Source organism: Nelusetta ayraudi, unplaced genomic scaffold, assembly GCF_046127955.1.
Source record: "Nelusetta ayraudi isolate G7.1 ecotype Tasmania unplaced genomic scaffold, CSIRO-AGI_Nayr_v1 ptg000018l, whole genome shotgun sequence".
Classification (NCBI taxonomy): domain Eukaryota; kingdom Metazoa; phylum Chordata; class Actinopteri; order Tetraodontiformes; family Monacanthidae; genus Nelusetta; species Nelusetta ayraudi.
Window position 1 is genome coordinate 313,539 of NW_027466068.1, and position 15,934 is coordinate 329,472.

The following is a 15,934-nucleotide window of genomic DNA, read 5'->3' on the forward strand; positions in this document are numbered from 1 at the left end:
CAAAGGCGGTACAACAGAATGTGTATTTGAAGCCCCACGGTATGTAGTTCTTTATTGAAATGACTCTAAAAACACTGCGAATATGGATGAAAAAAACGCTATTTTATTACTTACCTAATACGATTTCTTCAAGTTCGGCGGGCCGCACATGGCCCCCGGGCCGTAGTTTTCCCATGCCTGTACTAAATCTTTACCGATGTGAAGGACATGAAGCCACTTTCTTTACTATCTAGCAATGAAAAAAACAACTTCAAGGTTAAGTTTCTGTTTTTTCTACCAGGCTTTTGGGTTCTGGTTTCTGGACTGGAGGTTTTTCTCTGACCTGATTCTGTTGTGCTTTCCCAGCCGTCAGACCTCCTTCTGGACATGACTGAGATCTGGACGGTCTGGATCCTGATGATGTCATCGGTGGGCGGGACTAGGCCGCCTCTGGACAGCTCTTCTGTCGCGGTGCCACTTCCTGGATGTCGGACACCTCAGACATGTCGGACTGCAACCCTCCTGCTGTAGAGGCCACGCCCAGTACTGGTACCAGCCCTGGTCCTGGTCCAGGCCGGCCCCCTCTGGCTGAGAAGGCCTTGTCTGAGGCGTTTGCCCGGCTGCGGTACCGGGACACGTCCCTGCTGGTCTGGCAGCAGCAGCAACAGGAGCTGGAGGCAGCTCCGCCCTCCTCCTACCTGAGCCGCAGCCAGTCGGCCTGGTACAGCAGCTTCGGGAACCAGGCCGTGGTGGTCCGGGACCAGCGGCGCCGCCAGGAGGGGGAGGGGCAGTCCAGGATCTGCAGACTGATGTAGTCCAGGACGCTGCTGTGCTGTGGGATTAATTAACACCATGTGACAGGAAGTTAGTGAGAACTCAACCAAGTGTTTGGATTTTGTTTCCTGCAGTATTCCTAAAGAGGACACCAGAAAGACCACCAGCCACTTTGTATTTTTCATTCACCTTTTTACAGTCACAGTGTAGTCACACTGGGAAAATGACATCCCTTCAGTTCCCATCAGCAGGAAGTGCAACATTTCCCCATTTCAATACTGGAGCTTTCTTAAAAAAATAAAGAAATTCAAGCTATTTTCCCCCACTTTGCTCATTCTGTGTTCACTCTAAACTGGTTAAAGGACCTTTACAAGCAGCAGTAGCAGCAGCAGAGACTCCTCTGAACAACCTGGTGTTGGCTCCGCCCCCGAGACCAGTTTTAGCAGGAGGTTGCAAACAGAGGGCTAAAATATGCCAAACGGCAGCAATTGTTTACATGTTTAAAGTGTTAAAACGAACGCATTTGTTCCACTAGGGGGTCAGTCTGTGCAGCGACAACATGCACCAAAGGTTTTTGTGCCCAATTTGTTTGCTGACCAAACTAGCTGAGAAACAGGGAGTGGGCAAGGCGTCGGGGGTGGGGCCAACATCCGGCAGCACAACCAGCTGATGTTGTTGTGAATGACAGTCGAGTCGTCGGCTCAGTTTATGTGTTTATTTATGAAAACAAAGGAACTCAGAAAATAAGGATCCCATATCAGTAATTACATCAAATAATTCACTTGTTGGTTGGTTTTTTTTGTTTGTGTTTTTTTTCCTCAGTTCGTCCTCTCTGTCTGTCTCTCTGTCTGTCTAGCGAGCGGAGTTCAATCTAAACCTCAGACAGCTACTATACAGCTACTATACAGTGCTCAAACATACGGAAGAAAGAACATACGGCCGGAGTGCATGCAAATACATAAAATCACTTTTTTCCTTTTTCTTATTAAAATACAAAAAATTAACTATTGGCGTCAAAGCTCGACCATCAACTAAAGAAGAAAGAGAAGGAGGAGAAGAAGAAAACAAACGGAGGAGGGTTACAGTGGTGACGGCCGTCCGACTGTCCAGCAGTCTGTCAAAATAAAAGTCCAAGATCGCGAGGCTGGGTTTGGTTTTATTTTGACAGACAGGTCTTTTTTTTTTTTCTTTCTTCTTCGCAGAACAGAGCTCCAACTTTTTCCACGAACAATGATGATATAGTTTGTTAAAAAAAACAAAAAAAAAAACAAACAGGATTTTCTTTCCTTGAGTTTCCAACAGATTCGGATTGAAAAAAATGAGATTTAACCAGGAATTAACCAACCAATCAGTTCCTCTTGACCAAATTTGAGGGTTCGAATAAAGTTCATCACGTTATGAACCCCCCCCGCACCCCAAAAAAAAATGACAAGTTTTAAAAAAAAATAATAATCCGGAGCTTCTGGTTTCCAGGAAGATGAAAGGGTGACGTCACGATTCATCTGAGTGACACCAGCACCAGGCAGCCAATCACAGCTCACGGCCACCGCTGATTTGATTGTGGTGCGCCTCTTAAGCCCAAAACAACTATCATCCTCCTCCTCATCCTCTGAACCGACCAATCAGAGCACAGCGCCATGACTTTCCTCCACACCGAACCCCTCGCGCCTCCCAACGCCTCAAGTGACCGACTCACTTGAATCACTCGGTCCTACTCAGGCTAAAACACCCGCACTGCCCCCTGGTGGCAGTTCGGGTGACCAATCCACTTACAAACTTGCAAGACATCAAGTGCTTAACAGTCCATCATCTCTTCAAACTGGTTTTTAATGGTTGTCAGATTCAGTACAAATGGACAAAAAGACTTGAGAGTGACAGAGTCTGGCTCCAAATGACATCACCATAATGAGAAAACAGCGCTCCTCCTCCACCTCCTCCTTTCAAAAGCTTTATTCATGTATGGCGGGCTGGAGGGCAGCAGATCTAGTGACCCCTGCTGATCAGAAGCTGTAGAAACAAGAGGAACCACTTTCCTGGACAAACCCCGCCGACCCCCCCAAAAAGAAATCCTCCCAAGAAGCTCAAAGAAAAAGCCGACTGCCACGAGCCAATCGGGTGAGAGAATGAGGTTGTGATGTCATAATCAGGAAGTTGTGTCCAACTGCACAATTAAAAGCGACTCCGAAAAATAATAATAAAAAAAAAAGATTCAGTTTGCGCTGATTAAATTTGACGGTCGACCAGAAGTTGAACATGAATAAAAAACACGACAAAAATAAAAAACATGGAGCGGCTGTGAAGACACTGAAAGCTGCAAAATTCAAACAAAAACAGAAAAAAAAAAAAAAAAGGTTAATTCATTTGAGATGATGTCATCACGAGCCGGAGATTGTAAATGATCCGATGGGTTTAATGTTTTCCCTTATGATTCAAAACAAAGTCAATTTCCTTGTCTGCACTGAGGAGGGAGGGAAAAAAAAGATTATAGTCTGAGAGTCTGTTTTCACCAAACACATTTCCAAGAGTAAAAACCGATAAAAAATAAATGATAAAAATATAAACAGGCGATTTCCTTTTACAGTGTTCGTGAATACATTTTCTTTTTTTTGTGTCCAGGATCATCTCTCTCTCTCTCTCTCTCTCTTTTTTTTTTTAGCCGACGCTGGTAGCGCGTCACTCGCTTGTCGTCAAGAAGACGCTTGAACATGTGACGCCTTCTCATTGGTGGGGGTGGTGGTGAGGGGCGGGGCAGGGGCAGGGCGAGCTGTAACAGTACGGTTTAATTTTCTTATGGGGGTGGAGGGGTTGGGCGGGGGGGTGGGGGGAACAAAGACATTTTTAATATAGAAAACCTTATAAGACACAAAACGAGTTCAGCACGAAACCTGAAAAAAAGTTCAAATGAAAAAGAAAAACGAAATAAAGGAAATGTAGTGTTGAAAAAAAAAAAGTTGGATGAGCTCTCTCTCTGCTGGCGGGAGGGGGGTGACAGCAGAGCTCAGAGTCCGGTGACCTCTGCCCTCCTTGTGATCCTTGCAAACAGGATGTAGTTTACTTTCAGCAGGGGGCAGAATTTCCTCTCAGAGGCGGTTTTTTTTTTTTTTGGGGGGGGGGGGGGTGGGGGGGGGCAGTGGGTTGGCGGGGAGGGGGGGTCTGCAGAGGAAGCACTGCAGATCATTTCATCAGACAAACACCTGCAGATTTCCGGGTTGCTTATTCTAACCAGCAGGGGGAGACAGAGTCCCTGCGCGCTGCTCCTGATGCGTCCTGTCGTACCTGCAGCGCCGGCTGACGGGGAAACAGCCGGAAGCTGCGACGATGGAGCCACATTCCGGGTCCGGAAGTGAGGGAACAGAAGGAGCCGGTGGAGCGAAAAAAAAAAGAAAGAAAACCCAACTGATCCAATTGGTTGGATGGGGGGAAAAAAAGAAAAAAAGAAAAAGCCCCTCCGAGGTCGTCGTCATCTCCTCCTCCTCCTCCGCCTCCTCCTCCTCCTCCTCCTCCTCCTCCTCTCCTCCCATCACGCTGCACAGAACAGAAGCTTCTGGAATGTTTTGAGATGTCATTGGGGGGTGGGGGGTGGGGGGGATGGCAGGGGGAGGGGTCACAGCCGGCCGTCCAATGAGAAGAAGAAGAAGAAGAAATGGAAGGAGAAATAGAAGAAACTAGACTACTCTGTACCACGTCTCCCTCTCTTCCTGAAAGTTTCCTTCTCCTCTTCTTCTGTTTTGCATTCCTCCAGAAAAGAAAAGGTAAAAAAAAAGAAAAAAAAAGACAACACTAACAGCTAAAAAAAAAAAAAAAAAAAGAACAGGTCAGCCTATTTACATACAGTCTCCAAGTCTGGGCGTGTGTGTGTGATTTATAGATCTTTGTAGGTGTGTGTGTAGGTGTGTGTGTGTGTGTGTGCGCGCGCGCATGTATATGTGTGTGTATTGTGAAAAGTTCAGAGTGTGTATCTCTGTCTTGTGTGTGTGTTCAGGATGGAAGTTTTCATGGATGTGTGTTGGTCTATTTTTGTTTGTCTGCAGCACAGAGTTCCTGTGTGTGTGTGTGTGTGTGTGTGTGTGTGTGTGTGTTGAATGGATAAACCTTTGTATGTTTCGCATTCGTCTGTATGTTAAGTAATCTGTGTGTATGTGTGTATTATCTGTTGTGTGTGTGTGTGTTTGTGTGTGTATCATCTGTTTTGTGTGTGTGTGTTCAGTCTGTGTCGGAGGAAGAGGAGGTTCCTGTCGAGGAGCTGTCGTCGGAGGAGGAAGAGGAGCTGCCACTCAAACGACTAGCCCCGCCCCCCGAGGCTCCTCCCCCGGCTGCCTTCTCTGCAGGGAGAGAGAGAGAAAGAGACAGACTGGTTACTCCATGACCGCTAGGCTAGGCTAGGCTAGGCTAGGCTAGCCTAGGCAAGGCCAGGCTAGGTTAGATAGGCTAGACTAGGCTAAGCTAGGCTAGGCAAGGCTAGGCTAGGCAAGGCTAGGCAAGGCTAAGCTAGGCAAGGCTAGGCAAGGCTAAGCTAGGCAAGGCAAGGCAAGGCAAGGCAAGGCTAGGCTAAGCTAGGCAAGAATAGGCTAGGCTAGGCCACTCACGCATGAGCTTGCGCTGCTTCTTCTGCAGGCAGGACTTGACGTAGCGCTCCAGCTCGCGGAGTGTGGAGGGTTTGAGGGTCTCGAAGTCGATCTCGATCTCGTCGGGGTTGGAGTCCCGCAGCGACGGCTCGCGCGACTGGATGATGTGCACGACGCGGCCCAGCTTCTCGCCGGGCAGCCGGTTGATGTCCAGGCTCAGCTGCCGCTTCTCGTCGTACGACATGGGCAGCGAGGACTCCTCGCCGTCGTCGCCGTTGGCCGAGCCGCCGCCCGACGCTTTGCCGCCTTTCTTGGGTTGCCTGGAGGACGGACGGACGGACGGTGGTGAGAGACGGAGCGAGCACTTCTTCTCTTGGTTATGTATCAGGACCCACAATGTTTTCCTTTTAATGAAGTCGGGAGCCAAATTGGTGTCACAAAAAATAAAAAGCCACTTTCTATCATGGCGAGGGAATGAATGATTGAAATTATTAGATTGAATTATCCTGCAAAATAAAGGCCCAATATTTTCTCTATAAAATATGTATGTTTTAAAATGGAAAACTGCCCATGAAGCCTTGACCCAATCAAAAATAGTTCCGGGACCCGCAAGTTGAAAAAAAAAAACAATCCACATTGCTCTAAATGCACTTCCTGACATTCCATGTTTATTTTGGAGGCGATTTCACCTTTAACCTCAGATTGACAATGAGGTGTGTGTGTGTGTGTGTGTGTGTGTGTGTTTACCTGGTGGCCGTCACCGTGCTGTTGGCTTTCCTGGCTGGCGGCTTCTTCTGATTGGCCGGCTTGGGCTGCTGGGCGGCGGCCTTGGGCTTCTTCTCCTCCTCCAGCTTGCCCTTGTTCCCTTTGTCCTTGTCCTTGTCCTTCTTCTTCTCCTTGTCCTTCTTCTCCTTCTTCTTCTTTGGCTTGCTGACGGGCGCCTGGGACAGGACGGCCAGCTGCTCGTGCACGGCCTTCAGCTGGTGGAGCACAACAGCCGTCAGTCACCCCGTCCGCCCCGGCCAATCGGCACAAGTCCAACTGCAGCAGAACTACGTGTGACAGCGACAGCGACAGCGACAGCTCGCCCGTTTGACTGAGGCTCTGGCGGCACCGGTGGTGAGTGTCCGCCGCTGGCACCTCAAACTGGGTATTTTGGTCATTACAAGTCAAGTTCTAGCACGTTTCCACCAGCGCCCGCTGGGCTGGACCCTCCACCGGCTGCTACCAGGGACCGACCTCCAATTCACACCAACGGCGTCGACGGCACAGTGGCAGCTCCGAGTCATAACATCGCGCCAGTCGTGGCGTAGATATCAAGCACTGATGCAAAAGTTTTCAATCACGTTCCATCGCCGCTCGATAACCGTTCGCCGCCCTCTGCACAAAATGGACCAGGCGCCGGAACGACTGCTGCTGCACGGCGCTTCAAGACCGGCGTGAACGACGCCATCGATTCTACAACAACAACTAAGAACACCGGCCACCGCCGGACTCCTGAATTCTGTTGCCCTTCATCTCCGCGATGACGTCAGCAGACACGCAGCGGTGACAGCAGAGGGGGTGCAGCTCGCCGGCGGGGTTGAGACCCCGCTGGGTTGAGACACCCCGCTGGGTTGAGACCCCACTGGGTTTGGTCCGTGGTGAAAGGACTCATGCTCATCGACTGTGCGACGTCCCGCGTTCAAAAAACATGGTGACAGCAGGGTTGGGCAATAAGGGCTAAAAGTTTTATCACAATAATTCCTGGCATCTATCGCGATAACGATAAAAGTGACGATAATAAATATCAAACAATTCAACTCCATGTTTTGGGATTTCTTTGAAACCGCACTCGAAAAAAAAAATAAAAATAAAAATAAAAATAACGCTTTTACACGAAGCTGTATTACCTATGCCCGGCCTTGTGTGGCGCTGCAAGTTTATTCCTTGAAGGCGGAAAAAGAAGAAGAACGCCTGAAGCGTGCCGTGTTTACAGAAGCAGCAGCTCGCTAACAACAAGCGCCACAGAGAACAGAAGGAAAGATCGCTCTTGAAAAGACAGTGTGGACAAACAACAGAGTTCAACGTCTGCTTCGAGTAACTTTAGAGCACAAAGCCTGAAAAGCTCCATGCTAAAATAGACTCAGAGTCGTGCCAGTAAAAGTTCGCTAACATTTTTGCGTTTGCAGCCTCAACATGCCGGCCGGTCCGCCGACCCAAAAGAAAACAAATGAAAAGTAAAACAGGATGTTTGCAACTCGTTTCCGCTGTGTTTATTTTCACTTTGCACACAACTCATGATGGATTCTCCAGCACGGCGGCGACGCTATTGAGCACGGCGGCTACGCTATTGAGCACGGCGGCTACGCTATCAGCCACGTGCTTGTTATTGTGCAACACATGAGCCGCCGGCTGCCAGCCAGAAAGTGCGTTGCACACGTAATTACGTCGTCAACACGAGTTTATCGTTCTTACCGCGAGATGACAGATTCTTACCGCGGTGAATTTGTCTGACGATACATCGCAAACGGCGATATATCGCCCACCCCTAGGTGGCAGCGCTCTAATTTTAGTAGAGAAGAGGCTTTACAGTGTCAGTTCAATTTATTATTATTTTTCTTTTTTTTTTTTACACACAGCGATAGCCAAAGAGTTTTGTTTGGCTGTTGTTCTCTTTGAACGGACGCCAAACTGCCTGGGTTGTAGCGCCACCTCCAGGCGTGAACCCATCAAGCCGCCACGCCGGACGCTGCCCCGCTCACAAACGCGTTTGGCGTGAGAGGGCACGGAGCGATTTCCACGCCGCAGACGCTTTTGGTGTGAATCAGCCTCGACGGGCAGGTGGCGTTTTAGTTCCAAATGAGCCGAGTCAAGCCAAAAAAAAAAAAAAGAAATCAACAGGCCGCTGATTGGACGAGGAGTGAGGACGCACGGCGACCTTCACGACAATCAAACTAAGGCCACAGGGACGGCGTGCGTTGAGAATGTTACATTTCCCAGATATCAATAAAGCTCTGTGAAGAGGTGGCATGATGAACGGAGAGCTGCTGGACGAAGCAGTCTGCCAGGTTCCAGAGGCGATGGCCGCTCAGAACACGTTGGAGGTTGTTGCTCGGTCACATGGACCTGATTGACGGACAGCGAGTGAACGTCTGTCCGAACACACTGCCGTCTTTCTGCAGGTTGCAGCTTTGTGCTCCATCGAGTGATGGTTAAGTTTCATCCTCTACATTTTGTCTGCGAGGACGACAGTGTTTGGATACGAGTGAATGGTATCCACCAAAGAATTCTGAGCTCTCATGAAATTCAAATATATATGTAAAAAAAAAAAAAAAAAAAAGCAAAGCATACAGTGGTGGAAAAAAGTTTTTGGACACCTGGTGCATTGGTGTTGTACTGCGCTACACCGAGAATCAGAATCAGAGTGCAGTGCAGCGACGTTGATCCACGTGCTGCACTGCTCCCTACGAGCATTGACTTTTTTATCTTGTTCAACAATAAAACAACTGAATATTTTCCATGTGTTTGTGTACCTCTGATGCAGCCAAACCGTTTGAAAAGCAAACCAACAAAAGAAAAAGAAAAAGAAAAAAATCCTCTGACAAATATTTAATGACTATAATTGGGATTGACTAAAATTTTAAGGGTGTCCGGATACTTTTTTCCACTACTGTATGAGCCCTGAGTGGGGGGGACGCGGGGGGTATTAACAAGTGTTGCTTGCCATGGTGACTCCACCCACACTGGTGGTGGTACCCAGTTACAGCGGTACACCACCAAACCCAGTCCAGCCCAGCAGGTTCTGGTGGGAAAGTGCCATCAGACTGTCAGAAAGTCTTCTGGACACGTGGTCGACGCCACGCCAGCCGTTTGGAAGCTACTTCCTGTCTGGTATCCAATGGCTGAGAGGGGAAAGTGGGTGGAACCACCAGTGACTGCGTATCAGAGGACAAAAGCCGGTGGGGTTTTTCAATTTGGGCTGAAACTGAGCTGTCAAACATTCGCGTCTGTCACGTATAAAGAACCAAACACTGAAATAAATCAATTTAAATGTTAAAAAAAGAAGAAGACGGGGACACTCTTGACCTGTGATTGGTCGGCTGCACCAACCTGCTCCTGAAGCTCAGCCAATCGCGTGGCCCGCTCCTCCTCTGAGTCAGACGATTCGTCAGAGGAGGAGTTGTTGCTGCTGTCAGAGGAGGCGGTGCTTTTACTGACCAGCGGCGTCGTGGACGGGACGGACGCCTCCAGGCCCTCGTCGGGGATCTTCGCAAAACGCATCTCGAAAACATCCTGCAGGCGGGGGGGCAGGCAGGGAGAGAGAGAGAGAGTGAGATAAAGTTGTGACCTCTGCTGTGGAACAGCTGGAATCGTTCATCAAGCTGCCGGGAGAGGCGGCGACGTACCTGCAGCTTGCGGGCCATGGCCACCACCTCGTGATCCGGAGGGTTGTACTTGTAGCAGTTGGAGAACATTAACCTGACATCAGTGGCGAAACTCTGGGGGTCGTTGTACTCGCTCTTGTCCATCTTTTTCTGTTCAGGGAGGAGGAAGAGGAGGAGGAGGATGAAGAGGAGGAGGAGGAGGAGTCAATCCAAACATTCAACATGCACACTGTTCACAGAGCCACGTATCATTGTTCGAGACACAAGAAGAGGATGCGGTGCATGTGTGTGTGTGTGTGTGTGTGTGTGTAGAGGTGACCCACCCGCACGGTGCTCAGGTCCATGGGGTGCTTGATGATGTCGTGGTAGTCGTGCAGCTCCAGCGCCTCGGCGTCGACGGGCTTGTAGAAGGGCCAGGCATAGGCCGCGTGCTTCTTGGACAGCATCTCCTTCAGGATGGCGTCGCAGTGCTTCATCTGCTCGCCCAGCTTGCCGCCCTTGCGGACGCCGGCGCCGCCGATGCCGGCACCGACGCCCAGGCCGGTGCCGATGCCGCCGGCGCCCAGCTCGCCGCCGGCCGCCTCCTCGCTGGTCTCCCGCCGGGCCTTGGCGGGCCGGGCGGCGGCCTCGCGGCGGGCCGAGCCCAGCTTGGCCGGCTTGCTGTCCTGGGCGGACGGGGAGTCGGCCCGGCCGGCCGAGATGGCCGACGTGGTGGGTGTGGTGGTGTCGGCTTTCCTCTTCACACCTTTCTTCTGTTGGGGACACAGACAGTGAGACGGAGGGACGGACGGAGGGGCGACGGGGGAGGGGGGGCACGAGCGTCTCCGTTACCTTGACGACGGGCAGCGCAGACGGCATCAGGGTCGCCGGGGGCTGTGTGGCGGAGACGGGGGGCGTGGTCTGGACAGGTGTGGGCGTGGTCGAGATGACGGGCGTTTGAGAAGGTGAGGGAGATGGGTAGGAGGGTGGAGACTCGGCCGAGGACTCGGCCTGCTGACTCACTGTGGAGGAGAGAGAGGGGGAGAGAGAGAGAGAGAGAGAGAGGGAGGGAGGGAGAGAGAGAGGGGGGGGAGAAAGAGAGAGAGAGAGAGAGAGAGAGAGAGAGAGAGAGAGAGAGAGAGAGAGAGAGGGAGGGGGAGGGGGGAGAGAGAGAGGAGGGGGGAGAGAGAGATCACACACATGCATATCACCATCAGTATCATCACACACGCGCGCACGCACACACACGACGACAACAAATCTGTTAACAGTTTATGGTCCCACTTAATTAGCTGCTCCAGAGTGTTTGCTAAAAACACAATTTTGGACACTGGCACCTTGTGATGTCACAAAGGGTATTTCTCCAGCCAGGTGTTGGCCCCACCCTCTAAGAATGCCTTGTTTATATCTCCCTGCAAAGCAGGCAGAAAATACACCAGAACGTAAATTCCGCTAGGAGGCAGTCAACAGCGGGCTAAATTAGCCTCATTCTGGACATCTGGGGAGGGTTTGGAAATTTGAAAGCTGCTATTTTGATGTAGAAATCAGGAGAGCACGCAGGATCGCGAGAGTGAAACTGCAGCAGTTCCTCTACCGTACCTGTGGTGGCAGCAGCGGGCAGCTTGCTCTTGTTCTTGCCTTTGGGGGCAGGCGGCAGCAGGGCGACCTCCTCCTGAGGCATCTGGGCCACTTTCTGCAGGAAGATCTTCTCCAGAGCCTGGGCCATGAGGACGATGTCGTCTGTGGGCTGCACGACAGGGACACGTTGGATTGGATTGGGAGGAGCGACACCTTGTGGCGGCCCTGTATCACTACCATTAAGAGTCTGTACCTGCGTGTATTTGATGTGTGTGCGTGTGTGTGTTTACCTTGTTGTAAATGTAACAGTTGGTGAACATGGTGTTGAAGTCCTGCATGGCCTCGCTGGCGCTCCAGTAGTAGTTGTTCTCCAGGCGCTTCTTGATGGTTCCCATGTCCATGGGGTTCTTGATCACCTTGTGGTAGTCCTGCAGCAACGGGAGCGACAAAGTTCAGCTCAGAGCGCCGACACACGGAGCCGAGCCGAGCCGAGCCGAGCCGAGAGCGTTTTGCGGTGACGACTCACCGCCAGGCAGAGCTTGATGGCGTCGACGGGCTGGTAGAACGGCCAGGCAAACTGGTGCTTCCACAGGGTCTTCACCACCACGTTCTGCATGTACTGCAGCTGGTTGGTTTTCCTGCATACACACACACACACAGTCGCAACATTAGGGCTGCAACTAATAAATTACTTTTTTTTTGATCAGTCAATTAGTCACGATTGTCTTCTTTATTTTCAACACCTATTCTGGGCTTCTGTTTAACCTAACTAGCTTAAATGGTCACACCTGTGATATACTGTTGTACTCTGACAGCGTACGTTTCTAAACAGCATACATTTTTATTTTTATTTTTATTTTTGTGTGTGTGTGTGTGTGTAATTATTAGGGGGTGAATGTGTGTGTCAAAAGGTTTTTAACTGACATTTCTGTGTATCTGACTGTCGTTTAACTTATTGCACTACGGCAGGGAAGCCCAAACAAATTCCATCGTTGCCGCTTGTTGCGAGGACAATAAAGAGCGTTTGATTTGAAATATATCGTGAATCAAAGGGCAGGGGCAGGGTCTCACCTGCCAGGCTTGGTGGGATTGGTGACCTCAGGTGGGGCCGGGTTGGTCAGGGTGGGGGGGCTGGGAGGTGCAGCCTCGGGGGCGTCCGACATGGTGGACGACGGTGGCGAAGCAATGCACTGTGGGAAGGCGGCGTCGGACCAGAGGGTGGGAAAAAAACAAAAACCAACCAAAAAAAAAAAAAAAAACTCCCCCTGCCGTCTGAGGGCGCGTGGGTGCGAGTGTGTGGGTGTGTGTGTGTATAGGTGCACACAGGTGCGTCAGTCTGGGTCTGTGTGTTCCGATGTCAGTGGTGTTGATTCTTCAGCTCGATGTTTCCCCCAAGGAGACAAACTCCCATCGCACAGCCTGAGAAACAGAGGAGAGGCAGAGTTAGCGTCGGGGTCGGCAGGCCAACAGAAAAAACGACTGTTGGTGATTCAACGGAATCACAAATGAAAACGATTGTATTTTAAAAATGTATCTGGACAAGTGAGAAACGACAGACCAAAATAACAAGCAAAAAAAATAAAAAAACAACAAAGATAAATCAGCTTCATTTCCTCCACCCAGCTGCAGAGAGGGGGTGTGGCCAGTGACCTCACCGAGGGTCAGAATGACCAGAGAAACCCAGTGGCAGGTTCAAAATGCTCAGTGACAAGGTTTCCCCGAGTTTATTTAAAGGGAGAGTTCACCCCCAAAAGGTCAGGTCTCCTTTTGCACTTCTTATTTTAATCACGGAGAAAATCCCTCCGCATAAAATCAAATCACAACACTTCCGCCTGGTTCTCACAAAAATACATCCACAAAAACCGACACTCGTGGCGCAGCGCGACAACGGAACTCCGGCGTTGAGCCGCTCAATAAACCAGGTGGCCTCCAGAAATCTGAGCACATGGTCGCTGAACAGGTGAGATGACGGCATGTCTTTTGCCTTCAGCCTAAAATAACATCCTTCCTTTAACATTTAAAGTCACACAACCTCCTCCAGAGGAGTGCCAAGCATATTGATCCGTCAATCAGCATCGTGTCCGCCGAGCCAGACTGACAGTCCGTCTCGACTGACCTCCGCAGTGCTAGCGTGGAGTTACATCGCCATGGCAACCCAGACCCATCATTACTTTCTGATGTTGTACCCACAGTGGACAAGACGCAACCCTGTCTGGTCTATAACACATGACACGCAAATATTTTCTGATACCAAGCACAATTTTCCTTTCCTTTCTCAACTTTCAAACAAGAACGATTTTTTCCAGCGCCGCTTCGAAAGGTTTGAAAGTTGATGTCGGGAGTTGAAAAGCCACAGGGTGGCGTCACAGGAGAAAAACCAACCACCGTCAGCTCCACATCCCAGAGCTCAAGTTTGAAAAATCACATTCATTTCATCAACATTTAACAAAAGCTGAAGAACTACAGACAAAGCAACATTTCTAACCTCTAACAGGCGAGTCTGAACATGACAACAAATGAAAACCTCAAGGGAATTTGACAGTAATTATAAACCGCAAGTGTGAGGTGAACTAGTAAGCAAAAGTAATTGATGTAACCACAGGCAAACCGCACTTTTAAATCCATATTTTCCCTTACTCTTTAAACAGCTTACATTCAGTATTCAATGTGAGACAAATTCAACTAACTGAAACATGTATGTGCACAGACTATTTCTTCCTGCACGGAATGGCAAATGAAAGTGGCAGACGGTTGAGCGCTGGTAGTGGACACATTCCTTGAACGAGTTCACCGACGGGATCGACGACAACGGGCCTTCAACAGTGATTTCTTTGACGTCACACTGACACCGTGGACCAAAACCACCGAACTGTCAGGAATAACGCATGCAGCCTAAAGATGCCGGGACGAGAGTTGTGTTCTGTTTGCCTCGCTGGTGCCGCCTCAACACTTCTGTCAATCATTGCAGGAGCCCGAGCATGGACGGACCCCTGGCCCCTGTCCCCTCCTGCAGCGGCAGCACCCGACGCAAAATGTGGACGCTCGGTACAATATATTTGCCTTAGGTTACCGTTCGTCCAGGGGACTCAAGTCAACAGTGTCAAGTAACTAGCCATTAAAACACACACAACTCCGACTACACACACCGGGATCCAGCGGAGATCAACAGATGTTGAAGTCCGACGCTCTTCCCCTTTGACTTGCACGCTCCTGGAGCTCGGCGGCTAACGGGCGAGCTAACCGCTACCGCACACCGCGGCGCCCGTCCAAAAACTGCACGAAATCCCATACACGGCGAAACCATCCGCGGTCCGGCGCGTCGAGCGTCCCCTTTACCGCTAAACGAGCGCTAAAACCCCGCGCTGGCTGAGCAGGCTGCTCGGTGGCTGAGTGTTTTGCAGGCGGCTAACGAAACACCCCCCCATTTATATGGCTTTAAAAAGATGGCGGGCAAGCCAGGGCAAAATACGATGCTAGCTCGCTAAGCTAAGCGAGCTAGGCTACTTACCGAAACGCACGTAAATGCCGAATTAATTGGCCATCACGTTTGTGTGTTCCGAGCGTGTTGCCGCGGGGCAATAAAGGTGACACTCGTTTACTCGCGACACGTAAAACGGACGCACAGAGAGGCGAACCGAGCCAATCTGGGCATATGTTACCGCTCGGTGTTTGGCTAGCTAATAAGCCGTTAGCCTGTTAGCTGAGCTTTGTCTGAAGGCGCCGAGCGAGCGAGCAAGGCTCCGACACACCGACACATTATGCACACTCTCGGACAAACACCGGCGCCCGTTCGCCCGTCGCCGCACCGCAGCCGGCCGGAGAAGCGTTTTTACTTGTGTTCGGGGTCCTCCTGTGCGTCCAACGGCGGCCTCCGGTCACTTTTCAGCAAGATTTTTATTTAGCGAAGTAGCATAATAGATGAGTTATCAGCTGTCGGCCGTGTGCGCTTGCGCGGTGGCGAGCAGCATCAGAGATGTTGTTGTGATTCGATTGGCCGGCGCGGCGGGGAAGGCGCTGCGATTGGCGGACGAGTGTTTGGAATGTTGCGATTTGGTGCGGGCTTCTGGGAATCGCCGTGATTGGCCGCTGGGGTACAAGAAGCGCGGTGACTGGCTGAAGCGAAAGTCGACCGTTTGCGATTGGCCGACGAGGTTTACGTTGACCAGAAGAGCGCCTTAATGTAAACTACGTTTCCCAACATGCAGGTGCGGGAGCAGAAAGCCCGAGGCCCGCTTTTTGCGGTAAAGGTGAGATGATGTTTTAGCGCATGTGAAATGCACATTTTCCCATCAGAATGACACCCCGGGACGAACTGGATGATTGTGTTGTACGGGGGTCGGGCACATAATCATCATGTTTAACATTGTATTTGTTCTAACAGACCATATTTGGCCGTTAAACTGTTAATCGCACTGGAATGTAGCAAAAGTCAATTTCAGAGTCAGTCCTAAGGAGTACAAGCCCTCGGGTTTTGAGCGTTTTAATATTAAAAGATTGAATGGTTCTGTTGTCAAGGATAAATGTTATGTAATTTAGGCCAAATACCAAACTATTGTCTTGACACTTGGCCTACTTTGGTCCACGGCGGACAGTTAAAATCAGTTACCACTGGATCATCAGCCCTTCCACGGAACGTCTTCATCACCTGTAGGGATGAAGGGGGAGAATCGAGGTGTCAGTACACTGCCATCT

General features: G+C 50.4%; 2 protein-coding genes across 6 annotated transcripts; one reads left to right on the forward strand and one right to left on the reverse strand.

Moving 5' to 3' along the window:
- The first annotated feature begins 464 nt into the window (after positions 1-464).
- Positions 465-2,155, forward strand: brd3os (BRD3 opposite strand). Its single transcript, XM_076025487.1, has one exon. It carries the CDS (start codon positions 465-467, stop codon positions 792-794), a length of 330 nt encoding a protein of 109 aa, XP_075881602.1. The 3' UTR covers positions 795-2,155.
- A 393-nt stretch (positions 2,156-2,548) lies between these two features.
- On the reverse strand, positions 2,549-15,212 carry brd3b (bromodomain containing 3b). 5 transcript variants are annotated; one of them, XM_076025476.1, is made up of 12 exons: positions 15,076-15,212; positions 12,314-12,661; positions 11,769-11,880; positions 11,533-11,670; positions 11,264-11,411; positions 10,517-10,686; positions 10,009-10,434; positions 9,707-9,835; positions 9,387-9,593; positions 6,066-6,298; positions 5,340-5,638; positions 2,549-5,075 (listed from the first exon to the last, which is right to left on the reverse strand). In XM_076025476.1, exons 2-12 carry the CDS (start codon positions 12,403-12,405, stop codon positions 4,957-4,959), a joined length of 2,073 nt encoding a protein of 690 aa, XP_075881591.1. In that variant the 5' UTR covers positions 12,406-12,661; positions 15,076-15,212; the 3' UTR covers positions 2,549-4,956. The 5 variants fall into 5 exon arrangements, with proteins under 5 accessions (XP_075881591.1, XP_075881593.1, XP_075881592.1 ...); XM_076025478.1 differs by having other exon boundaries at positions 9,519-9,593; positions 10,009-10,437; XM_076025477.1 differs by having other exon boundaries at positions 9,411-9,593; positions 10,009-10,437.
- Between the last annotated feature and the right edge of the window lie 722 nt (positions 15,213-15,934).

Bases quoted from the DNA above. Each gene is read 5' to 3' on its own strand.
- brd3os (XM_076025487.1), top strand. From the start codon at position 465: ATGTCGGACACCTCAGACATGTCGGACTGCAACCCTCCTGCTGTAGAG.
- brd3b (XM_076025474.1), bottom strand. From the start codon at position 12,405: ATGTCGGACGCCCCCGAGGCTGCACCTCCCAGCCCCCCCACCCTGACC. The intron at 10,687-11,263 runs GTACGGTAGAGG...TCTCCTCCACAG, and splicing joins GCCCGCTGCTGCCACCACAG to TGAGTCAGCAGGCCGAGTCC. The intron at 9,836-10,008 runs GTGGGTCACCTC...CTCCCTGAACAG, and splicing joins TGGACCTGAGCACCGTGCGG to AAAAAGATGGACAAGAGCGA.